At 44.8% G+C, this 27003-nt stretch overlaps 1 protein-coding gene across 2 annotated transcripts in view; it reads right to left on the bottom strand.

Annotated features, from left to right (window-relative positions):
- The window catches only part of si:dkey-172j4.3 (diacylglycerol kinase eta), a 246914-nt gene that overhangs the window by 13923 nt on the left and 205988 nt on the right, over positions 1 to 27003 (bottom strand). Inside the window, exons 19-25 of one of the 2 annotated variants that reach the window (XM_068047884.1) lie at positions 26227 to 26323; positions 17660 to 17767; positions 15179 to 15292; positions 8568 to 8702; positions 6031 to 6197; positions 4871 to 4982; positions 3703 to 3843 (exon numbers count right to left, since the gene is read on the bottom strand). In XM_068047884.1, coding sequence (XP_067903985.1) covers positions 3703 to 3843; positions 4871 to 4982; positions 6031 to 6197; positions 8568 to 8702; positions 15179 to 15292; positions 17660 to 17767; positions 26227 to 26323 — 874 coding nt within the window. The remainder of the gene's footprint in view (positions 1 to 3702; positions 3844 to 4870; positions 4983 to 6030; positions 6198 to 8567; positions 8703 to 15178; positions 15293 to 17659; positions 17768 to 26226; positions 26324 to 27003) is intronic. The other variant, XM_068047885.1, reaches the window with a different exon arrangement.

Here is a 27003-nt window from a genome sequence, read left to right as displayed (position 1 = left end):
CTTGCCCCACCCCCACCTCACTTGTTTATAATCTGTGACTTTTCTAATATTTGTCAGTTCCGAAGAAGGGTCACTGACCCGAAACGTAAACTCTGCTTCTCTTTCCACAGATGCTGCCAGACCTGCTGAGTGATTCCAGCATTTCTTGTTTTTGTTCCACAGGCACTGACCCTCACTTGGGTGCACTTCCACAGGCACTGACTCTGAATGGGGGAAACTTCCACAGGCACTGACTCTCACTGGGGCACACTTCCACAGGCACTGACTCTCACTGGGGTACACTTCCACGGGCACTGAATCTGAATGGGGTAAACTTCCACAGGCACTGATTCTCACTGGGGTACACTTACACAGGCACTGACTCTGAGTGGGGTAAACTTCCAAAGGCACTGACTCTCACTGGGGTACACTTCCACAGGCACTGACTCTGAATGGGGTAAAATTCCACAGGCACTGACTCTGAATGGGGTTAACTTCTACTGGCTCTGAATCTGAATGGGGTACATTTCCACAGGCACTGAATCTGAATGGGGTAAACTTCTACAGGTACTGAATCTGAATGGTGTAAACTTCTACAGGTACTGAATCTGAATGGGGTAAACTTCTACAGGCACTGACTCTGAATGGGGTAAACTTCCACAGGCACTGAAATAAAAGCAAAATACTGCGGATGCTGGAAATCTGAAACAGAAACAAGAAATGCTGGAATCACTCAGCAGGTCTGGCAGCATCTGTGGAAAGAGAAGCAGAGTTAACGTTTCGGGTCAGTGACCCTTCTTCGGAACTGACAAATATTAGAAAAGTCACAGATTATAAACAAGTGAGGTGGGGGTGGGGCAAGAGATAACAAAGGAGAAGGTGCAGATTGGACCAGGCCACATAGCAGACCAAAAGGTCACGGAGAAAAGGCAAACAATATTGCTTTGACTTTCAACACATCATTAACATATTGTTTGCCTTTTCTCCGTGAACTTTTGGTCAGCTATGAGGCCTGGTCCAATCTGCACCTGCTCCTTTGTTATCTCTTGCCCCACCCCCACCTCACTTGTTTATAATCTGTGACTTTTCTAATATTTGTCAGTTCCGAAGAAGGGTCACTGACCCGAAACGTTAACTCTGCTTCTCTTTCCACAGATGCTGCCAGACCTGCTGAGTGAATCCAGCATTTCTTGTTTTTGAGCCAATATAGATCAGTGAGTATAGGGGGGGGGGGGGGGGGGGGGGGTGAAGGGAGAACAGGACTTGGTACAAGTTAGGACATGGACAGCAGAGTTTTGAACGACCTCAGGTTTATGGAGGATAGATCGAGGGAGGCCAGCGGAGTGTGTTGGAATCGTCAAGTGTAAAGGTAACAATTCCTTCTTCTGACTTGAACGTATGTGAGAGCAGGAGGGAGAAGAAGATCCCAGTGTAGGTGCGAGAACACAGCCCTGTTTCATGCCACTCAGGATAGGAAAGGGGTCTGATGAGGCGCCACTATGCTGAATTGTGCCTTTCATATTGTCATGGAATGAGGTGATGATATTTAGTAGCTTTGGTGGGCATCCAATCTTTTCCAGTAGTCTGAAGAGACCACGTCTGCTGACGAGGTCAAAGGCTTTGGTGAGATCAATGAAAGCAACGTAGAGGGGCATCTGTTGTTCATGGCATTTCTCCTGCAGCTGGCGAAGGGAGAACAGCATGTCAATGGTGGATCTCAATGTCAATGGTTCAAGACCTCAGAAGAAGGAATTTTCCTCCACACAAGATCTGGTGGCAGGTTGTTCAACCTTGCCCATCTAAGAGCGAAGACCGAAGTACGGAAAGTCTACATCAGGGAACTCCTCTTTGCTGACGATGCTGCATTAACATCTCACACTGAGTCTCTGTAGACACTCTTCATCGACAGGATTGTGGCTGCCTGCAACGAATTTGGCCTAACCATCAGCCTCAAGAAAACGAACATCATGGGACAGGACTTCAGAAATGCTCCATCCATCAATATCGGCGACCACGCTCTGGAAGTGGTTCAAGAGTTCACCTACCTAGGCTCAACTATCACCAGTAACCTGTCTCTAGATGCAGAAATCAACAAGCGCATGGGAAAGGCTTCCACTGCTATGTCCAGATTGGCCAAGAGAGTGTGGGAAAATGGCGCACTGACACAGAATACAAAAGTCCGAGTGTATCAAGCCTGTGTCCTCAGTACCTTGCTCTACGGCAACGAGGCCTGGACAATGTATGTCAGCCAAGAGCAACGTCTCAATTCATTCCATTTTCGCTGTCTCCGGAGAATCCTTGGCATCAGGTGGCAGGACCGTATCTCCAACACAGAAGTCCTCGAGGCGGCCAACATCCCCAGCTTATACACACTACTGAGTCAGCGGCGCTTGAGATGGCTTGGCCATGTGAGCCGCATGGAAGATGGCAGGATCCCCAAGGACACATTGTACAGCGAGCTCGTCACTGGTATCAAACCCACCGGCTGTCCATGTCTCTGCTTTAAAGACATCTGCAAATGCGACATGAAGTCCTGTGACATTGATCACAAGTCGTGGGAGTCAGTTGCCAGCGATCGCCAGAGCTGGCGGGCAGCCATAAAGGCGGGGCTAAAGTGTGGCGAGTCAAAGAGACTTAGCAGTTGGCAGGAAAAAAGACAGAAGCGCAAGGGGAGAGCCAACTGTGTAACAGCCCCGACAACCAATTTTATCTGCAGCACCTGTGGAAGAGTCTGTCACTCTAGAATTGGCCTTTATAGCCACTCCAGGTGCTGCTCCACAAACCACTGACCACCTCCAGGCGCTTACCCATTGTCTCTCGAGACAAGGAAGCCAAAGAAGAAAGGTAACAATGACATGAATGAGGGTTTCAACAGCAAATGAGCTGAGGCAGGAACAGAGTTGGGCAATGACTTCAAAAGGAAACTGGATGGCTACTTGAAGGAAATAGACTTGCAGGGCTATGGGGATCGAGTAAGGGAGTGGGACTGACTGGAGTGCTCTGTGGAGAGCCAGTATGGAATTGGGGCGGCACAGTGGCGCAGTGGTTAGCACTGCAGCCTCACAGCTCCAGGGACCCGGGTTCGATTCTGGGTACTGCCTGTGTGGAGTTTGCAAGTTCTCCCTGTGTCTGCGTGGGTTTTCTCCGGGTGCTCCGGTTTCCTCCCACAAGCCAAAAGACTTGCAGGTTGGTAGATAAATTGGCCATTATAAATTGTCACTAGTATAGGTAGGTGGTAGGGAAATATAGGGACAGGTGGGGATGTTTGGTAGGAATATGGGATTAGTGTAGGATTAGTATAAATGGGTGGTTGATGGTCGGCACAGACTCGGTAGGCCGAAGGGCCTGTTTCAGTGCTGTATCTCTAATCTAATCTAATCTGATGGGCCGAATGGCCTCCTTCTGTGCCGTAAATGATATGGAGGTGGAAACAAGCAATCTTAGCTGTGGCGTGGATATGTTGTAGGAAGTTCATTTTGGGTCAAATATGATAGCAAGGGTGCAAACAGTTTGGATTCAACCTCAGAGAGTTGTCAGGGAGGGGGATGGAGTTGGTGGATTGGACTGAAGGCAATGGCTTCATTGCCTTCACTTTTAATGAAATACTTTTGAAGTACAGTCATTGTTGTCATGTAGTAAAAACAGCAACAAATTTGCACACAGCAAGGTCCCACAAAAACAGCAGTGAAATCAAGGATCAAATAATCTGTTTGAATCAGTAACCTGCAGTGGAGGAGGTGGTATTGGTAAGTCTGGTACGTCCATGTTACATACCAGCAGTCTGCCACCAAGAAGTGCCTTTGTCTCTGCGCACAGGGCCTTTACACTGCTGAAGACGTCCACAACCGCATTCCTGGTCATAGTCTGAAAGAAACACAAAGCCAAGATGGGTGATCAACAGCCAAAGGCACCCAGCATTGTACGTATGCATTCCTATTTATCGAATTGATATGAAGGAGCAGGATGAAGTTTCTAAAGACAGCGAGATCTAGTTCAAACTTGATTTCCATTAAATTTAAAGGTACATTTTCAACTAAACAGCAGCATTTGGTCAGTATTCTGTGATTAGTCTATGCATCCTGATCAGAGTTTCTAGTCACAATTATTACTCTTAAAGTTTATCTGTCCAGACTGTAGCCAGTTTTACACTTTATATAAATAACATTCCTGTATCGGCTCTGAAAATCTGATGGCATCCATTTGAATGCCCCTGCGTTATTCACTTCAACTAAAGCACAGGTTAGATACCAAGTAAATCGTCCTATACATTGTCCTTTCAAACACTCACAGGGCAGGTACAACATGGGTTAGATACAAAGTAAAGGTCCCTTGACACTGTCCCACCATTCTCAGGCAGGTACAGCATGGGTTAGATACAGAGTAAAAAGCTCTCTCTACACTGTCCCCATCAAACACCCCCAGGGCAGGTGCAGTATGCGTTAGCTACAGAGTAAAGCTCCCTCTACACTATCCTATCAAATGCTCCCAGGCAGTGTAGAGGGAGCTTTACTCTGCATTTAACCCATGCTGCACCTGCCCTTGGAGTGTTTGATGGGACAATGTGGAGGGAGATTTACTCTGGATCTAACCCTGTACGGTATCTACCCTGGGAGTGTTTGTTAGGACAGTGAAAAGGGACCTTTACTCTTTATCTATTCTATGATGTATCTGCCCTCTGAGTGTTTAATTGGACAGTGTAGAAGACGCTTTACTGTAGGCATTGTTTATAATTCCTGGTGTTGGCTGACACTGTAGGCCTTGTCCCTGGTGTTGTCCTGTACTGTATCAAACCGATGCTGTACCTGTGCTGGAGAAGGAACAACACTGTACCACAGGAATCTCAGGGTAATCTTTTGGGGGGTGAGGGGAAAATTAAGTAAAGGTGACTTACCTCTGGTGCACTTTGCTTGGGTAAGACTTCAGTAAGCACATGGGAGCATCCATTGACTGCATGGGCCAGTTCCTGCTCAACAATCATATGTCTTTCAGCTGCATGGTGGATCCTGTAAAACAGCAAGAGTCCAGTCACCTCAACCCAATACTGGAAATTGATGGTATTTCACTATTGTGGGCTGGAGGATGTAATAGTCTCACTGATGGTAACTCTGCAGGAACTCATAAGCAAACCCTTTTCTCTGATATGTTACCTTCTCTTACCTTTCTCTTTTTCTAATTTATCAAAATTATTAATCAGTGCTGCTCTCAACCTTCTCGCTTGTTGCTTTTAAGTCACCAAAGTCTTGCCCTACACATTCTGCCTCCTATATGCACTTTACCCTGTACTGCAGGCATTGTTCATAACTCATGTTGTCTGACATGGTCAGCCTTCTTCCTGGGAGAGTCCTGTATTGCAGGATATTGACACTTCCCCTGGTGGTGCTCTGTATCGCAGGCCATGGCCCTTTTGACCTGCATAACGCCTTTGACCATTCCACTGGTGGTATCTAGTACTTTGAAGCTTAGGCATTTTTTCAGTGGTGTCTTGCACTCTTCCCTGGATAGTCCCAACACCGTAGACTTTGTTCTTGCCCCAATGCCCTGATGGTATCCTGCACCATAGCATTGACCCTTCCCCTGGTCCTTCACTGTAGGCTGTGGTTCTTTCATTGTAATATCCTCAACCACATACCTTGGACCTTTTCTGCTGGTTTCCTGAATCTTAGGCTCTTCCTCTTGGCCCTCACTGGTTTCTCAATAAAAAAGATTCAATTTACTCAGCCAAGACCCTCACTGCTGACACAATCAGGAATACACATTCCCAACCAGTAAACACTGACACTGGTCAGACACCAAACACAGCTTTATTTAACTCCATATTTGAATTTCTTTCTTCTAATCTATACTCCTTTCCACTTGGCAGGTTGGTGGAAGTCAAGAGCATCACAAAGGTGAGAGTGAGAACAGGTGGGTGATTAATGAATCATATTAATGATAGTAGTGATGAATGAACCTCATTATTGATAACACGTGAGTGATTAATGAATCTTGTTCATGATAGTGAGTGATGAATGAATCTTATTAATGACATGCACTGTTCTGACTGGTCCATACCTGTTGATTAAGGTTTCCGCTGATTGTGCAAACTGCTGCATCTCACCCATTTCCTCCTCTGTGAGGAACTCCATGGACTGCTGGGAGCTCAAACGGGGCCGAGCTAGTTGCCTCAGAGAATCTCCTTTACGTTTGTCTTCCCAGGACTTCAAAGTGCTTTCAAATGCCTGAGGAGGATTATAACAATGCGTGAAGAATGCAACCCACAGGTGGAAGTCGAACCATTTCAGAGTTTCCTAAGCTCATTTCTCAATCAAAGGAACTACAGCATGGAAGATCCTAGTTACTAGTTTCTTAAATGAAGTTTCCCACTCTATTCCTGCTTTCTTCCACTTCCTTTCCTATGTATCATTTTCAAATACTTATCCAATTCCTTTTCAAATAATGTTCTAGACTTTGCTTCACTAGCTTCTTGTGGTAAAACATTCCATCTTCTAATAATCCTCTGTGTGAAGACATTAAATCTAATTGTTGTGGGATAACCTTAAGAAGGGATGACCTTAAAAACTGTAAGTGAAGATTATCAGAGGAAATGATGTCGGGTCACATGTGACCAGGGAGTTGTGGGTGGAGCCTGTGTTCAAATCTAGCTCATGCAGTAACTATTTGTATATATATGTTCCAGTTCAGTTATAATAAAACCTACATTTATTTTGAATATTATTTATCGTCCTGTGAGCCTCACAACAAATCACCCATCAAAACAGACAAGTAATATTCCACTAATTTTCTCCTTTATCCTTCTAATGAGTACCCTCACTCTATGCATAGGAACATTGGGAGGCCATACTGCCCTTCCAGCTTGTTTCACCATTCAACTAGACCATGCTTCATCTGTACCTCACTCTCCTTTACCCACCTTGTCTCCACAATCCCTTAATACGCTTACCTAACAAAAATATAACAATCTCAGCAAGACCACCGCTGATTGTTTCCACCGGCTAGTCAATCTTTCACTGTTAACCGAGTCAACACTTTAACCAAGAAAGCCTGTCAGATTCTAACTCTATTGGTTTTCTCTGTTCCTGTGAAAAATGTCTGTTGAGTCATTTGTCATAATTATAACCTTTCATTCCTGGTCTCATTCGAGTGAACGTTCACTGCCCCCTTTTGCATGATTCTAATTCCATCTTAAAATGAGGTGCCTGATACCTCAGTTAATACCAGAGCCATAACCTAATGATGGCTTGTAACAAATCAATATTCCAGCCTCACTTTTATGTTCAATACCTCTGTGTATAAAGCCCAGTATCCCATTCGCTGACCTGAAACGTTAACTCTGTTTCTCTCTCCACAGATGCTGCCAGATCTGCTGAGTGTTTCCAGCACTTTCTGTTTTTATTTCCCATTTGCCTAGTTTTGTCCATTTCTATTCTTATTAGGGTTGCCAAACTCGGATTTGCCTGGATTCTCCAGGAATTGAAAATTAATCTTTAGGATACTCCCGAGTGCAATCCTGGAGAAGAATCATGGGGACGTTAAATAAAGTGTGTTTTTCATTTGTTAACAATTTTTTTTATTAGTTATAAAAATATTGCAGGTGGGGGAAAAAGTCATTTTGACTCACTGCCAGGAGTTATCCAATCAGGTAACAAAGCCCATTGGCAGGGCAGTGGGAAGGCAGGGCAGGACATAAGAAATAGGAGGAGTAGGTCAGTTGGCTCTTTGAGCCATTCAATAAGATCATGGCTTATCTCCTATCTCCACTCCACCTTCTTGCCTTATCTCCATATCCTTTGATTTCCTTAGGGCAGAGGTCAGCAAACTTAATAACAAGAAGAGCCATTTTTAAATATAGCAAAAAACGCAGAGTCACAATGCTGTGGCACAAATGCCAACAATGAAAAGACGACATATTTCAACAACATTTTAAAAGTTATTACAAAAAAAGTTGTGAATTGAATGATACTTTCTCACAAGTACAATTTTAATACATGTTTAGAAATATGAAACAAGGCATTTAATTGCCATCAAAACGGGTTTGATCAATCAAGGTTAGGAACCACACGAGTCCTTAATGAGCCACAGTTTGCCAACCTCTGCCTTTAAGGATATGTGGATAGGAATGGATGTATTGGGTGACCAATGGTGGAAACGTGTGGGCGGGGCAGTTGGAGGTCATGTGGCGAAATGACCCAGAATATGTCCAAACAGAGTTTAGAATACTAATTCCCATCTTTAAAGAATGGTGCATCTCTAACCCGAGATCTCTCTGTCCCTCCACCCTTACTGGTTAGTGTAGACTTCCTTTCATTGTTTTTTTCTCTCCACTGAGTTACAGCTGCCAACTTAGCTGCATCAGATTATAACTCAAGATTACACAAAGACAAGGTACACCTGAACTCATTTCTAACCAATGGTAATCTAGGATTAGTGCCTTAACTCTGCTCGGGGCTTTTCCTGCTCACTATCATAACTTTTCCAGAAATGTCACTCGTGTATGCGTCAGGAAAGATCCCAGTCGCCATCATATTGTGCAGATTATCTGAGTGATGGTCACATGGGTCAAAAGAGTGAAAACATTAATGAACACTTACCCTGTCCCTTGTCAACATTTGGGCCCTGTTCTTATGCTGTATCTTGATAATTCCTGGAGGCTGGATCCAGGCTTCACCATCCACCTGAACTGGGACACCTTCATCTCCACTGATGGTGATCTTAACCATGCGACACTGTAACAATACACAGCAGGAAAGCTCAACAAGCCTTCATCTTCACACATCATAAAGGAAGATGTAAATCATACAGCACAGTTCATTCAGCCATTGTGCCTGTGCTGGTTCTTTAGCAGAACTATGCAATTGGTTGCCCCCACTGCTCTTTTCCTATTGTATTTCTTGTAAATACAGAAAATCACTAACCATTGTTATTTTCTGCCTAGATTAGATTGTCCATTTACTTTAAGCAAGTTAAAAGAGTTTTAATAATACAAATTTGGAAATTTGGTCCCCTGTGAAACACAACATTCCATGTATGAACATAGAATCACAGAATAGAAAGTTTATGACACAGAAAGAGGCCACTTGGCCCATCATGTCTGTGCGTCCCAAAAAAATGATCCACCTATTCTAATCCCACCTTCCAGCATTTAGTCCATAGCCCTACAGCTTACAGCACTTGAGGTGCATATCCAAACTCCTTTTGAATGAGTTGAGGGTCTCTGCTTCAACTACCCTTTCAGGCAGTTAGTTCCAGACCATCACCACCCTCTGGGTGAAAAAGTTTTTCCTCATCTGATTTATATGATTTCATCATCTGAGGAAATCCATCGAGTTTATAACTTACAAGCAATTCAAAATTCTGCCAATTCAACAAGAAAACGAATTGATGGCATTCCCAGGTGGTCAGTAAAACAAAGTATGCTGAGTCCACGATGGATTCAATATCGAATTGTGTGGATATAATGATGACCACTTGTAGATGCAGTCAAGTTCTTGTTGCCTGGGAAAAATGTGAATTATCCAATAATTCAAATTAAACAATCTAAATTAAACAGCTCCAGATGCTTGAAGAAAGCTCAAATAAATGTACAAATCAACGGGAATAGGATGTAATGAAGGTGGATCAGCAAAATAACCAAATTTCAGGAACGTTCAAATAGATCTCCACAGCATCCATGCTCATAACTACAGTCTTTAATTGTCACATGCCCAAAGCCCTCAGATCACAGGATTCAAGGTTAACCAACTGCCCAGCATAGTATACCCCATATTGTGTCTATTCTCCTGGACTCACCTGTGCTATCCCGTGACACTGTTGTTCTGCCAGACTCACATCTGCTATCCCATAGTAAGTCTGTTCAGTATCAGCCTTGGCCCAGTTGGTAGCACTCATGCCTCTCAGTCAGAAGGCTGTGTGTTTAAGTCCCACTCCAGGATGCAAGGCTAAATCTCGAGGCTGACACTCCAATGCAGTACTGAGGGGGTTCTACACAATCGGTGGTGCTGTTTATTGGATGAGAAGTTAAATTAAGGCCCTGTCTCAGGTGGACTTAAATGACCCCATAGTGCTATTCAAAAAAGAGCAGGGAGTTATCCCCAGTGTCCTAGACAATATTTATGGTCATTATCTAATTGCAGTTTGTGGATTCTTTTTTTTGGTGGGTGGGGCCTTCCCAGCATTGGGGGTCGTGGTGGGCCTCTCCCGGAAGAATTTTCCGGGACTCCCCGACATGACCCCTGACATTGGACAGCTAGTAAAATTCATCCCTAGATGCTGGAAAGTTCTAGTTAACACAAGAGTGTTCTGAAAAACATTGTACTGCAATCTTATAAGTGCTGGGATATTTTAAAGTATTATAAATAAATTCGTTTTTAAAACAACATTCGTTCATGGGATGTGGCAGACGCTGGCTAAGCCAGCATTTATTGTCCATCTCTAATTGCCCTCGAGAAGGTGGTGGTGAGCTGCCTTCTTGAACTGCTGCAGTCCTTAGGGTGTGGGTACACCACAGTGCTGTTAGGAAGGGAGTTCCAGAATTTGACCCAGCAACAGTGAAGGAACGGCGATGTAGTTCCGAGTCAGGATGGTGTGTGGCTTGGAGATGAACTTACAGATGATGGTTGTTGATTTAGAACGAGTGTCATATCTGCATTGTTCTGAGATAAATCAGATATTTAAAATATCCAGCAAACTGGCAAACACATAACAAAAAGTGGCGACGAGAATTGTTGAACAAAATTTAATTTTATCATCTCCAGAACCAATTCTTTCATCACTGGGAAATCTTCCCTTGTCCTGGGAACAATGGATTTTGCTCACTACAGGGATGGACAGTCTGGATGCAGCAGCGATCTGCAAGAAAGCGATACTTGTACATTGTCTTGGAGCAGAAGGCCAGCATATATTCGAGCAACTCACAGAAGATACAACATTTGATACAGAGGTAAGTGCTCTTGAAAATACTTCAGGCCAAAGAAAAGTGTAATGATAGAGCAATACGCATTCCGTCAGAGATCTTAGGGACACGGTGAGTCCATTAAACAGTACGTGACAGCATTGCAGCAATTGGTGGCTACATGTAAATTTAGAACACTAACCATTGAGCCAATTCCTGACAAATTAATCGGAAAAAAAAACTTCAATTCAACGAATTTGGCTATGTCTCCTCATGATGGATGATGATTTAACGAGAAAAATGTCTGGCATATGGACAGGTCTGCAGGAAATGTGACAAGGCGACCATTTCCAGGTTGTTTGCAAGAGGAAAGTTATAGCAGGATGATAATGACATGTCAGAATCCGAGGATGAGACATATACTATGGTGGACATCGGAGGTCTCCACATTCATGATGAAGGAAAGAAATTGTACCGTGATGTTGCGGCAATTAAGTGATAGAGTGTAAAGTTGATGCAGGAGCAACATGCAATGTCATCTTATTCAGGCAGTTGTGTGAGATTCACAAAACACCCAACGCTTAGACCTAGCAAGATAAAGAAGGGATTTTATGATCGAACCACTATTCTTGTAAGAGGAGAGCATGATCTTTCCTGCCAACATGAGGGTCGAGTGCACAAGGTCACTTTCAAGGTAGTGAATGTGCAACAGATGCCAGTTCTGTCAAGAAAAATATCACTCCAGATTGGATTGATTACGATAAACACCACACAGATCTGGAACAACGCTAACCAGGTGGGAGTAGAAAAGACTACACATGATGTAATCAACAAGTATGCTGATGTTTTCGAAGGCTTAGGCTGCCTTCCAGGAGTGTATCACCTCAGTGTAGATATCACAGTACCTCCAGTGATACATGCAGCTTGTAAAGTAACTATTCTTTTTGAAGCAGGAACTGAAGCAGAAGCTCCGGAAACTTGAAAAATAAGGAATCCTTGTTAAAGTTACACAACCAACAGTATGGATTAGCAGTGAAACTTCAAATCTGCATTGACCCTAGGGACTTGGATGAGGGGCCGAAGGGCCTGCACTACTTTATTCCCACAGTGGATGATGTCTTACTGAGGCTATCTGAAGCTCATGGCTTCTTAGTTCTTGATGCTAAAGACAGGTTTTGGCAAGTGAAATGAGATGAGGAGAGCAGTCTTCTCACAACATTTGTTGTACCCTACAGCTGCTACCGATGGACATGTATGCTGTTTGGGATATCAACAGCCTTGAAAGAGTTTCAACAATACCAGCATGAAATTATTGAAGGCTTAGATGGTGTGATGTCATAGCTGATGATTTCCTGGTAATAGACAGTGTTAACACCCACCAGGAAGTGATAGCAGGCCATAACAAGAACTAAGCCAAGTTCCTGCAGAGAGCAAGAGAAGTGAACTTGAAGCCGAACAGGAAGAAGCTTCAACTTCGTCTCCTGTCAGTGCCTTATATGGGAGACCTACTGACAGAGGATGGCCAACGCCCAGATCCAAACAAAATAAAGGCCATCATGGAAATGCCAGCCCGTAAAGACAAGAAAGCAGTGCAGCATCTTCATTGGTGTGTTACATACCTGGCAAAGTTCCTACCCAGACTGTCCCCTGTTGCAGAAACACTAAGAAGATTGACAGACGAAGATGTTCACTTTGAGTAGCTAGAACACCGCACTCAAACACTACATGAGCTCAAACAACATCTCATGCCAGCTTCAGTTTTGAAGTACTAAAACTTGCATGAAGAGGTCACAATCCAATGTGTTGCATGAGTGGAAGGACTTGGAGCTACCCTTCTTCAGAATGGATCGCCAGATGTCTTTGCCTCACAAGCCTTAAGCAAAGCAGAAATAGCTATGCTCAAATAGGGAAGGAGTGCTTGGCCATAGTCTTCAGCTGTGAGAGGTTTCACCAGTACATCCAAGGGAGGAAGGTCATGGTGCACACTGATCACAAGCCACTTGTTACAACCTTCAGTAAAGCCATTCACAGCATCACTCCTTGAAGCCTCTTTGGTGCACTGAGATTACAGATGGGAAGGAGATGTACATAGCTGACTGGTTGAGTCAAAACGACATACATGAACCCTGTAGCAGAAAGGCTGATCCAATTTATGATGAAATTGAACAGATTAATCAAGCAGACTACCTGAGAGTGAGTGATGCAACATCCATCCAGCTCCAGAGAGAGATTTTGAAGGATCAGACACTACAAACACTGACATCTATTGTGATGAATGAATGCCCAGATGACAGAGCAGAAATACCAGTCTCAGTTCGAGAGTATTCCAATTTCAGAGAGCAGACAACAATGCAGAATGGAATTCTCTACAAGGGCATGAAAGTCATTGTGTCCAAAGCAATGCAGCCACTGATGTTGGATGGAATCTACAACAGTCACCTTGAAGTAGACACTTGTGTCAGACGAGCCAGAGATGTCCTTTTCTAGCCAGGAATGGTTGCACAACTGAAAGACAAAGTGACACAATGTTGCACGTGCAGTGCATTTCAGGCAAAGCAGCAGAAAGAGCCAATGATGTCATATGACATACCGTCACGTTCCTGGAGTGTTGTGTCACATGATCTGTTTAGCTACTGGAGTAAGGATTACTTGATTACAGTAGATCACTACAGCGATTACTGGGAGGTAGATCGGCTAACAGGTGACATCACAGCTGTAGCAGTAGTCAAATACACAAAGGTCCAGTTTGCAAGATATAGCAAGACAGATAAGATGATACTGACAATGGGCTCCAACTTGTGGCAAGAGAGTACGAAGAATTCGCACAAAACTGGGAGTTCGAGCATATCACAACATTGCCACAACATAGCCAGAGAAATGGGGAAGGCTGAATCAGCAGTGACGATAGCAAAGAATATTCTCAAGAAGACATCAAGAGAAGGGTGAGATGTCTACCTAGCAGTCCAAGATTGTTGCCACACGCCCAATGAGAGTGGAAGCAGCCCGGCAGAGATTGATGTCTCATCGCACAAGCATGCTGCTACCTACACCTGAAGGACTACTGAAACCACATGTAGTAGAAGGGGTAACTGAGAACATTCAACGCAGAAAACATCAAGCAAAGAAGCAGTATGACAAAGAAGGAGCACCCCCCACCCCCCTCCTTCCAGAGCTGGAGATAGGACTGCCGGTCAGAATCCAGCCAGACAGTCAAAACCTGGAATGGAGGCTAGGCTGGTGTAAAGACAAAGTAGGACCCAGATCTTACAGTTCAAACAGAGACAGGACAAGTCTACAGGAGACATTGTAAATTCCTGAGACTGACGGATGAACTGGTCTAACCTCCAACTCAATCTGAGTGAGTGAGTCAGCCCACAGGAGAGAATCAGCCAGAAGCAGATCAGATGGCAGCTCAGAGAGGACAGAATAAGGTAAACCCTTCCTATTCAGCAGCAACTGTTAGCACATCAGTCAAAGCTGAGACCGACAAACACCAGCTTCAGAAACATGAAGGAGCATCTGCATCCATCAGACCCAGAGCAGAGAGAGATTCACGGTCACAACATCTTTGATGGCAGTTCAGCAGAGCTGGCTGATTAGGTCTACTAGATCAAGTCAGAATATCAAGATGCCAGCCAAGTAAAAGCAGTTTATCAGCTAGTGAGCTGAGCATGCTACTAGAGTATATGGAATTCTTTTATAAGAATACGTTAGTCAATCACTAAAGAGAACACTGGATACACATTTATTGATGCACAAAGACTTAGTTTTATTGACTCATTGAACTGAAAAGAACACCATGAACACTCAAGGACTCCGTTGAAAAAATGTATATCATACACTAATACTTTTGCTGTTTGTTATTGTGTTGTGATTGGGATCACTGTATGATTTTATTTTTATTCCTTTGGACAAGTAATTCAAAAAAAAGAAGGGAGATGTTATGGTATGTGAGGAGAACATGACATGTTTGCTGTGTTTTTGTGATAACCCGAGCAGGCGTGTGACTCGATGTGAATCTATTTATATTGGCTCCCTCTAGTGGCTAGGGTCACACACCCACACAGACACAGCAGAATAAAGATGGATACTTGCACGTGTTAGAATGCTGAAACTTGTGCTGTCTTTCGAGTCAACCAAATCAAACCAACCTGTACTATCCGGTGATACAGTCTGTTCACCCAGACTCACCTGTGCTATCTGGTGATATTGTCTGTTCTCCCAATCTCACCTGTGCTATCCGGTGATACTGCCTGTACTCCCAGACTCACCTGTGCTATCCGGTGATACTGCCTGTACTCCCAGACTCACCTGTGCTATCCGGTGATACTGCAGGTTAATGACCCTGGAAACAGCCATCTGGATGCTCCCAAACACCGCCACCACCTCCAGCTTCTTGTCGTCAAAGGACGGCGCTCCATAATTCTGGAACAACAACTAATGGTTACTGGAATGCTTTTCTAGGACTCAAGCCAATGTTTGGAACATCATTTCATGAGGACATTAATGTGTGTTTGAACTATTCTGTGTTCTTCAATGGTTCTCTTTACCTATCGTCCAGCTCACTGCCACAACAATGCCTGACCCAGAGCCAATGACATTTGGTGTTCCCAATTTTCCTCCCTTCTTCCCCTGAAGATGCTGATTCTTCCTGGGGACCAATTTCAAAGGTGCTGCTTACCCTGCTGAGGACTTATTCTTCATGTGCTAGTGTACGTACTGTGTGCCAGTACACTATTTAACCATGGGGGGCATCACAACTGAACCGATCCTGGCACCATCTGATATCCACAGACAGGAACTTCGCAGTGCCTGTGTGTAGATGGAGAAAGGGAACACACTGATTTTTCCCTCTGTATCCCAGGGATCCTGGGTTTTAATTAGATTTTAGATTTAGAGATACAGCACTGAAACAGGCCCTTCGGCCCACCGAGTCTGTGCCGACCATTAACCACCCATTTATACTAATCCTACACTAATCCCATTTTCCTACCACATCCTCACCTGTCCCTATATTCCCCTATCACCTACCTATACTAGGGGCAATTTATAATGGCCAATTTACCTATCAACCTGCAAGTCTTTTGGCTGTGGGAGGAAACCGGAGCACCCGGAGAAAACCCACGCAGACACAGGGAGAACTTGCAAACTCCACACAGGCAGTACCCAGAATTGAACCCGGGTCGCTGGAGCTGTGATGCTGCGGTGCTAACCACTGCACCACTGTGCCGCCCCAATTACATGCCTTCAAGTCCAATCTCAAAATGAAATAGTTATTAAATCCAATTTTGTTGTTTCTCTAACAGTCCCCAATGTACTGAAAAAATTACTTCTCTTTCAGTTTCTGTTCACAACAGTTAAGGGTATCAGTCCATAAGGTGATCATGGTTGACAAATCTACCAGAATTCTTCAAGGAAGTAACCAGTAGAGTTGATGAGGGGGAGCCAGTGGATGTGGTTTACTTGGACTTTCAGAAGGCTTTCGACAAACTCCTACGTAAGTGGTTAGCGTGTAAAATTAAAGCGCATGGGATTGGGGGTAGTGTATTGCGATGGATAGAAAATTGGTTGGCAGACAGGAAACAAAGAGTAGGGATAAATGGGTCTTTTTCCAAATGGCAGGCAGTGACTAGTGGGGCACCACAGGGATTGGTGCTAGGACCCCAGCTATTCACAATATATATTAATGATTTAGATGAGGGAACTAAATGTAATATCTCCAAATTTGCAGACGACACAACTGGGTGGGAGGGTGAGTTGTGAGGAGGATGCAGAGAGGCTTCAGGGTGATTTGGACAAGTTGAGTGAGTGGGCAGATACATGGCAGATGCAGTATAATGTGGATCAATGTGAGGTTATCCAGTTTGGTAGCAAAAACAGGAAGGCAGATTATTATCTGAACGGCTATAAACAGAGAGGGGAAAATGCAACTAGACCTGGGTATTCTCATACACCAGTCACTGAAGGAAAGCAGGGCCTTGGTGAGGCCACACCTGGAATATTGTGTGCAGTTTTGGTCTCCTTATCTGAGGAAGGATGTTCTTGCTATAGAGGGAGTGCAGCGAAGGTTTACCAGACTGATTCCTGGGATGGCGGGACTGAGGTATGAGGAGAGATTGAGTCGGTTAGGATTATATTCGCTGGAGTTCAGAAGAGTGAGGGGGGATCTCATAGAAACCTATAAAATTCTAACAGGACTTGACAGGGTAGATGCAGGAAGGATGTTCCCGATGGTGGGGGAGTCCAGAAGCAGGGGTCATAATCTAAGGATACAGGGTAAACCTTTCAGGACTGAAACGAGGAGAAATTTCTTCACCCAGAGAGTGGTGAGCCTGTGGAATTCGCTACCGCAGAAAGCAGTTGAGGCCAAAACATTGTATGTTTTCAAGAAGGAGCTAGAAAATGCTCTCGGGGCGAAAGGGATCAAAGGATATGGGGGAAAGTGGGAACAAGCTACTGAGTTGGATGATCAGCCATGATCATAATGAATGGCTGAGCAGGCTCGAAGGGCCGAATGGCCTACTCCTGCTCCTATTTTCTATGTTTCTATGATGGTGAGACTCGTACTATATAAGGGTGATGCCAAGATTCCCTCTTTACAGTGAGTTTTGATGTCAAAACTCCCTCGTTAAACAGTTCTAATGTCCATGCGCAAGATACAATCATGTCCTTGTGCTGTATACAAAAATAGACCTGTGTGATGTACGCTAATGTTTGTGTATGGTATCCACATACTCGAATACCTATGTATATTAGACATCAATGGACCACACAGTGTACAGAGATACTCACATCATTCTCCTTTGTTCCTCCCCAGAAGTTGATTCCACCAGCGTAACTGCCGATGTTGAGCACTGCCAACCCCTGGAGACTGGGGAGTGAGATGGACACTCCGTCACACTGCAACACAAAAATAGAGACACATCTGTAGGAATGTCCATCCACAAACCTGAATGGACAGCATCTGGAAAGATTCATGTATCAAACAGTAGACCCCGTCAGAAAAATGGATCCAGCAGATCCTCAATGCTCCTAAGACTCACCTACAATAGCTAACAGTTTGTGTTGTGATGGCCATGTTCTTTAATTCCTCATTCTCTTTTGCATTGATGCACAAGACTGGGCTACCACAAACTGCACCTTGCTTCTTTGCTGTAATATCAGCTTTTTCACATAAAGGGGAGTGTAAATTTGGACCTCTCTCTCAAAAGGCTATGGATGCTCGGGGTCAGTAGAAGTTTCAAAAACTGTGTTTGGCAGATTATGTTACGAAAAATTCTGAAGGGATACAGATCAGAGGTGGGCAAATGGAGTTGAGGTACAAGTCAGTCAGGATCTAATTGAATGATGGAATCAGCCTGAGGAACTGTATGGCCTCCTCACAGAATCACAGAATTGTTGTAGCACAGAGGCCATTCGGCCCATCGTGTCTGCACCAGCCCTCTTAATGAGCAATTTTGTTTGCACTGGAGTGCTGACTTGGGTTGCATTAGAGTGCTACAGTGGAAGTTTGGTAACTGTGGAAGTTCAGTGAGAAGCTCCTTTCATTACGTACCTGTCCTCAGAGTGAGGGGTGCCGAGAGCATCCAAAGAGCACAGCTGACTGGGAGAAGACTCGGAGGGCGGAGTTCCGGACCGGTAAGTATAAAAAACTTACCACTGGTAAAAAAACTGAAAGTGACATCACAGGAAAGCTGTGACCTGATTGGCTGGTAGGGATTTCTTTTTACTGAATTTGAAAATAAAACATTGATAAAAATTGATTAAAACCCTAGTTAGCTAATTAATAAGGAGAGTAACTAAACCAGAGGGAGGAGATTACTGTATTTAGCTAGCATTTAATATTTATAGTAGGAATCTAGCACTAGGGACCATATAGTTATTATAACAATTTAGTAAGGCTTTAATAAGTATTTATTTATCTTAAATTAATTAATTAATTTGTGCTAGAAATGTCAGTTAGAGGGGTGAAGTGCTTCACCTGTGAGATGTGGGAGGTCCTTGACGCTTCCAGCGTTCCGGACGACTACAGGAAGTGTACCCAGTTGCAGCTCCTCACAGACTGCATGGATCGGTTGGAGCGGCAACTGGATGCACTTAGGAGCATGCAGGTGGCAGAAAGCGTCATAGACAGGAGTTTTAGAGAAGTGGTTACACCCAAGGTGCAGGCAGATAGATGGGTGACCGCTAGAATGGGCAGGCAGTCAGTGCAGGAATCCCCTGTAGCCGTCCCCCTCTCTAACGAGTATACCGTTTTGGATACTGTTGGGAGGGATGGCCAATCAGGGGAAAACAGCAGCAGCCAGAGCAGTGGCACCACGGTTGGCTCTGTTGTTCAGCAGGGATGGACAAAGCGCAGAAGAGCAATAGTTATAGGGGACTCTATAGTCAGGGGCACAGATAGGCGCTTCTGTGGATGTGAAAGAGACTCCAGGATGGTATGTTGCCTCCCTGGTGCCAGGGTCAAGGATGTCTCTGAACGGACAGGGGGCATTCTAAAGGGGGAGGGCCAGAGGTTGTGGTACACATTGATACCAATGACATAGGCAGGAAGAGCGACGAGGTCCTGCAGGGGGAGTTTAGGGAGTTAGGTAGAAAGTTAAAAGACAGGATCTCTAGGATTGTAATCTCGGGATTACTCCCTGTGCCATGTGCCAGTGAGGCTAGAAATAGGAGGATAGTGCAGCTAAACAAATGGCTGAACAGCTGGTGTAGAAGGGAGGGTTTCAGATATCTGGACCATTGGGATCTCTTCAGGGACAGATGGGACCTGTACAAGAAGGACGGGTTGCATTTAAATTGGAGGGGCACAAATATCCTGGCTGCGAGGTTTCCTAGCATCACTCGGGAGGGTTTAAACCAGTGTGGCAGGGTGGTGGGAACCAGAGCAGTAGGACAGCAAATGAAATAAATAAGGGGAAACTAGTAAATAAGGCCAGTAAGACTAAGAGGAAGAGCAGGCAGGGAGACGTTGCGGAGTACAGCGGGACTGTTGGTCTGAAGTGCATTTGTTTCAATGCGAGAAGTATAACAGGTAAGGCAGATGAACTTAGAGCTTGGATTAGTACTTGGAACTATGACGTTGTTGCTATTACAGAGACTTGGTTGAGGGAAGGACAAGATTGGCAGCTAAATGTTCCAGGATTTAGAAGCTTCAGGTGGGATAGAGGGGGATGTAAAAGGGGTGGGGGAGTTGCATTACTTGTTAAGGAGAATATCACAGCTGTACTGCAGGAGGACACCTCGGAGGGGTCGTGCAGCGAGGCAATATGGGTGGAGCTCAGAAATAGGAAGGGTGAAGTCACGATGTTAGGGGTTTTCTACAGCCCTCCCAACAGCCAGAGGGAGGTAGAGGAGCAGATATATAGACAGATTTTGGAAAGATGTAACGGTAACAGGGTTGTCGTGGTGGGTGATTTTAACTTCCCCTATATTGACTGGGACTCACTTAGTGCTAGGGGCTTGGATGGGGCAGAATTTGTAGGGAGCATCCAGGAGGGCTTCGTGAAACAATATGTAGATAGTCCAACTAGGGATGGGGCCATACTGGACCTGGTATTGGGGAATGAGCCCGGCCAGGTGGTCGAAGTTTCAGTAGGGGAGCATTTCGGGAACAGTAACCATAATTCCATAAGTTAAGGTACTTGTGGATAAGGATAAGAGTAGTCCTCTGGTGAAGGTGCTAAATTGGGGGAAGGCTAATTATAACAATATTAGGCAGGAACTGAAGAATTTAGATTGGGGGTGGCTGTTTGAGGGTAAATCAACATCTGACATGTGGGAGTCTTTCAAATGTCAGTTGATTAGAATCCAGGAATAGCATGTTCCTGTGAGGAAGAAGGATAAGTTTGGCAAGTTTCGGGAACCTTGGATAACGAGGGATATTGTGAGCCTAGTCAAAAAGAGAAAGGAAGCATTCGTAAGGGCTGGAAGGCTAGGAACAGACTAATCCCTTGAGGAATATAAAGACAGTAGGAAGGAACTTAAGCAAGGAGCCAGGAGGGCTAAAAGGAGTCATGAAAAGTCATTGACAAACAGGATTAAGGAAAATCCCAAGGCCTTTTATACGTATATAAAGAGCAAGAGGGTAACCAGGGAAAGGGTTGGCCCATTCAAGGACAGAGAAGGGAATCTAAGTGTGGAGCCAGAGGAAATGGGCGAGGTACTAAATGAGTACTTTGCATCAGTATTCACCAAAGAGAAGGACTTGGTGGATGATGAGCCTAGGGAAGGGAGTGCAGATAGTGTCAGTCATCTCATTATCAAAAAGGAGGTGTTGGGTGTCTTGCAAAGCATTAAGGTAGATATGTCCCCAGGGCCTGATGGGATCTACCCTAGAATACTGAGGGAGGCAAGGGAAGAAATTGCTGGGGCCTTGACAGAAATCTTTGCATCCTCATTGGCTACAGGTGAGGTCCCAGAGGACTGGAGAATAGCCAAAGTTCTTCCTTTGTTTAAGAAGGGTAGTAAGGATAATCCAGGAAATTATAGGCCGGTGAGCCTTAAGTCAGTGGCAGGGAAATTATTAGAGAGGATTCTTCGGGACAGGATTTACTCCCATTTGGAAACAAACAAACTTATTAGCGCGAGGCAGCATGGTTTTGTGAAGGGGAGGTCGTGTCTTACTAATTTGATTGAGTTTTTTGAGGAAGTGACAAAGATGATCGATGAAGGAAGGGCAGTGGATGTTATCTATATGGACTTCAGTAAAACCTTTGACAAGGTCCCTCATGGCAGACTGGTACAAAAGGTGAAGTCACACGGGATCAGAGGTGAGCTGGCGAGATGGATACAGAACTGGCTCGGTCATAGAAGACAGAGGGTAGCAGTGGAAGGGTGCTTTTATGAATGGAGGGATGTGACGAGTGGTGTTCTGCAGGGATCAGTGCTGGTACCTTTGCTGTTTGTAGTATATATAAATGATTTGGAGGGAAATGTAGCTGGTCTGATTAGTAAGTTTGCAGACGACACAAAGGTTGGCGGAGTTGCGGATAGTGATGAGGATTGTCGGGGTATACAGCAGGATATAGATCGGTTGGAGACTTGGGCGGAGAAATGGCAGATGGAGTTTAATCCGGACAAATGTGAGGTAATGCATTTTAGATTAGATTAGATTAGAGATACAGCACTGAAACAGGCCCTTCGGCCCACCGAGTCTGTGCCGAACATCAACCACCCATTTATACTAATCCTACCAAACATCCCCACCTGTCCCTATATTTCCCTACCACCTATACTAGTGACAATTTATAATGGCCAATTTACCTATCAACCTGCAAGTCTTTTGGCTTGTGGGAGGAAACCGGAGCACCCGGAGAAAACCCACGCAGACACAGGGAGAACTAGCAAACGCCACACAGGCAGTACCCGGAATCGAACCCAGGTCCCTGGAGCTGTGAGGCTGCAGTGATAACCACTGCGCCACTGTGCCGCCCATTTTGGAAGGTCTAATGCAGGTGGGAAGTATACAGTAAATGGCAGAACCCTTGAGTATTGACAGGCAGAGAGATCTGGGCGTACAGGTCCACAGGTCACTGAAAGTGGCAACGCAGGTGGATAAGGTAGTCAAGAAGGCATACGACATGCTTGCTTCATTGGTCGGGGCATAAAGTATAAAAATTGACAAGTCATGCTGCAGCTGTACAGAACTTTAGTTAGGCCACACTTAGAATATTGCGTGCAATTCTGGTCTCCGCACTACCAGAAGGACGTGGAGGCTTTGGAGAGGGTACAGAAGAGGTTTACCAGGATGTTGCCTGGTCTGGAGGGCATTAGCTATGAGGAGAGGTTGGATAAACTCGGATTGTTTTCACTGGAACGACGGAGGTGGAGGGGCGACATGATAGAGGTTTACAAAGTTCTGAGTGGCATGGACAGAGTGGATAGTCAGAAGCTTTTTCCCAGGGTGGAAGAGTCAGTTACAGGGGGACATAGGTTTAAGGTGCGAGGGGCAAAGTTTACAGGGGATGTGCGAGGCAAGTTCTTTACACAGAGGGTGGTGAGTGCCTGGAACTTGCTGCCGGGGGAGGTGGTGGAAGCAGGTACGATAGCGACATTTAAGAGTTATCTTGACAAATACATGAATAGCATGGGAATAGAAGGATACGGTCCCCGGAAGTGCAGAAGGTTTTAGTTTAGGCAGACATCAAGATCGGCGCAGGCTTGGAGGGCCAAATGACCTGTTCCTGTGCTGTTCTTTGTTCTTTGTAATTCACTTACTGCCATTCCCCTGTCTTCTCCCTGCAATCCTGCACATTCTTCCTTTTCATATAACTGTCTAATTCCCATTTGAATGCTTCAATTGAACCTGCCACCACCACGTTCTCAGGCAGTGTATTTCAGACCTTAACCACTTGCTGTGTGAAAAAAGATTTTTCTCATGTCACTTTTGTTTCTTTTACTTAATACTTTAAATCTGTGCCCTCTCGTTCTTGATCGTTTCATGATTGGGAACAGCTTCTCTCTATCTACTCTGTCCAGACCCCTCATGATTTTGAATGCCTCTCAGCCTTCTCTTCTCCAAGGAAAACAGTCCCATCTTAATTATAGAGAGATACAGCACTGAAACAGGCCCTTCAGCCCACCATGTCTGCACCAACTATCAACCACCCATTTATACTAATCCTACATTAATCCCATATTCCCTACCACATCTCCACCTTTCCTCAATTCTCCTACCACCTACCTACACTAGGGGCAATTTACAATGGCCAATTTACCTATCAACCTGTAAGTCTTTTGGCTGAGAGGAGAAACCAGAGCACCTAGCAGAAACCCACATGGTCACAGGGAAAACTTGCAAACTCCACACAGGCAGTACCCAGAACCGAACTCAGGTCACTGGAGCTGTGAGGCTGTGGTGCTAGCCACTGCACCACTGTGCCACTCTATAACCCTGGATCTCCAGGAGAATTTATCTTCATAACTGAAATTCCTCATCCTTGGAACCATTCTCGTGCATCTTTTACACACTCTCTCCAATGTTTTCACATCTTGCCTAAAGTGTGGCACCCAGAACTGGATGCACTACACCGGCTGAGGCCAAATTAGTGTCTTCTCGGATCAACATAACCTCCCTGCTTTTGTACTCTATGCCCCGATTAATAAAACCTAGGATACTCTATGCTTTATTAACCACGCTCTCAACCTGTCCTGCCACCTTCAATGACTTATGCACATATACACTCAGGTCCCTCTGCTCCTGCTCCCCCTTTCACATTGTACCCTTTATTCTATATTGTCTCTCCATGTTCTTCCTACCAAAATGAATCACTTCACATTTCTCCGCATTGAACCTCATCTGCCACTTGTCCACCCATTTCACCAACTTTTGAAGTTCTACACGGTCCTCCTCACAGTTCACAATGTTTCTAAGTTTTGTATCATCTGCAAACTTTGAAATTGTGCCCTGTACACCGAGGTCTAGGTCATTCAAATATATCAGGAACAGCAAGGGTCCCAACACTGATCCCTGGGGAAGTCCATTACAATCCTTCCTCCAGCCCGAAAAACATCCTGTCACTGAGCCAATTTCATATCCATGTTGCAACCATCCCTTTTATTCCATGAGCTATAAGTTTGCTCACAAGTCTGTTGTGTGGCACTGTATCAAACGCCTTTTGAAAGTCCATGTACACCACATCAACAGCATTGCCCTCATCAACCCTCTCTGTTACCTCTTCAAAAAGCTCCAGCAAGTTAATTAAACATGATTTTCCCTTAAGAAATCCATGCTGGCTTTCTTTAATTAACCTGCATTTGTCCATGTGATAATTAATTTTGTCTCAAATTATTCTTTCTTGAGGTTTCCCCACCACCAAAGCTAAACGGACTTGTCTGTAGTTGCTGGGCTTATCTTTACACCCTTTTTTCAACAAGGGTGTAATGTTTGCAATTCTCCAGTCCTATGGCACCACCCCCAAGTCTAAGGAAGACTGAAAAATGATGGCCAGTACCTCTGCAATTTGCACTGTCTCTTCCCTCAGTATTCCTGGATGCATCTCATCCGGCCCTGGTGCCTTATCCACTTTAAGTACAGACAGACTATCGAATACCTCCTCCTTAGAAATTTTAAACTCTTCTTGTGTCTGAATTACCTCCTCTTTCACCACTGCCTGGGTTGCATCTTCTTCCTTGGTATAGACAAATGCAATGTATTCCTTTATACCTTAGTTATGCCCTCTGCCTTATGCATAAATCCCATTTTTGTTCCTCTTGTTCCTATGTTCCTAACTTCCTAATATTGTCTTTCTATTGTCGTGAATGCCCAACGTATCTTTCACAGAGAATAGTGAGCTTGCTGAAACAATAAATTTTGAGGGGGCTTTGGAAAGTGAGTTGGTGGGTAGGGAGAATGTGGAGGGGTTCAGGGAGCCACTTCTGGAGCATGGAGCTAAAACTTCTGAGGGTCTGCCCATGGAGCTGAGTAAGCATTGGAGGATATGTGTAGGAACATAGGTTTGGAAAAGGTTCCAGAGTTAGGGTAGGCTGAAGTGGTACAGGGATCATTTTTGTCCCTATGCTGCCCCAGCCTCTCCATTCCCTACTCAGCCCAGCCCTTCATTCATCACATCCCTCATCCTAGACCTCCCTACTCATTCCATCGCATTCCCTGTTCCAGCCATTCCCTCAACCCAGCACTTCCATATTGATCTTTGCCCTACCCTTACCATACTCCTTCTCTGCTCATTCCAAACATTGTTTTGTCAACCTAGTCTGTCCCCACTCATCCTGCTCCTTCCTTACACATCCCAAGGTTTTCGTCTTCCAGTCTTTCGCTCAACTTAGCACTTCCCTCATCCTAGCACTTCACTCGCCCCAACGCTTCAATAATCCCAGAGCTTCCCTCATTCCAGCCCAGATTCCTTTATTCCAGCCCAGATGCTATATCATCTGGTAGATCTTCTCCTATTTTGCCCCAACTGTCAGCAAACTCAACTTTTCCATGAAGCTCCTGCCCACAGAACTGTTCTCCATCAGCTGCCTCATCAAACACTCCCAGGGCAGGCACAACACAGGTTAGATACAGAGTAAAGCTCCCTCTGTACTGTCCCATCAAACACTCCTAGGACAGATACAGCATGGGTTAAAATACAGAGTAAAGGTCTTAAGAGCCTACCCTTTTGTAATATTGAGATCATTTTTATGTTGCACACAGATGAACTGTGAACTCTACACCTATCACTTTTGCATCACCATTTCTGAGTAAGCTGGCACTAATCAAATGCTAGTTTTAGATCGGGGCTGTATTGTGCTGCACTGTATTCTAGTCTCCGAGATCAGAGAACAGTGTTCTGAACAACTGCACCATTCAACCCTCTGTTTATATCACACCAGACACTGGCGACTGGGCTTTGTACCTCCAGATGGACACGTTGCTCTAAATTCTTGTACGTTCTCTGCAGAAGCTCTTTAGTGCCAAGGACTCCGTACCACATCATGTTCTTAGTTCGGCTTCTAAACAACAAAAAAACACAATTCAACTTCATAATGAAAGAGAGCTCTATCTCTAATGTTAAAGGTTAAAGAAATTCATACAGGATTGGTGACTGGGACAGCCCTGGACCAGTGTATGTTCTTCCATGTATACAGGGCACCAAGTCTGGGACAGACCTGGACCAGTCTGTGTTAAATCATGTACACAGAGCACGGAGTCTGGGGCAGACTTGGATCAGTGTGTGTTACACCATGTATACAGAGCACCAAGTCTGGGACAGACGTGGATCAGTCTGTGTTACATCATGTACACAGCGCACCTAGTCTGTGACAGACCTGGATCAGTCTGTGTTACATCATGTACACAGAGCACCAAGTCTGGGACAGACCTGGATCAGTCTGTGTTACATCATGTACACAGAGCACCAAGTCTGTGACAGACCTGGATCAGTCTGTGTTACATCATGTACACAGAGCACCAAGTCTGGGACAGACCTGGATCAGTCTGTGTTACATCATGTACACAGAGCACCAAGTCTGTGACAGACCTGGATCAGTCTGTGTTACATCATGTACACAGAGCACCAAGTCTGGGACAGACCTGGATCAGTCTGTGTTACATCATGTACACAGCGCACCAAGTCTGGGACAGACCTGGATCAGTCTGTGTTACATCATGTACACAGCGCACCAAGTCTAGA

Source organism: Heterodontus francisci, chromosome 15, assembly GCF_036365525.1.
Source record: "Heterodontus francisci isolate sHetFra1 chromosome 15, sHetFra1.hap1, whole genome shotgun sequence".
Lineage (NCBI taxonomy): Eukaryota > Metazoa > Chordata > Chondrichthyes > Heterodontiformes > Heterodontidae > Heterodontus > Heterodontus francisci.
This window is presented reverse-complemented; position numbering and strand designations above follow the sequence as displayed.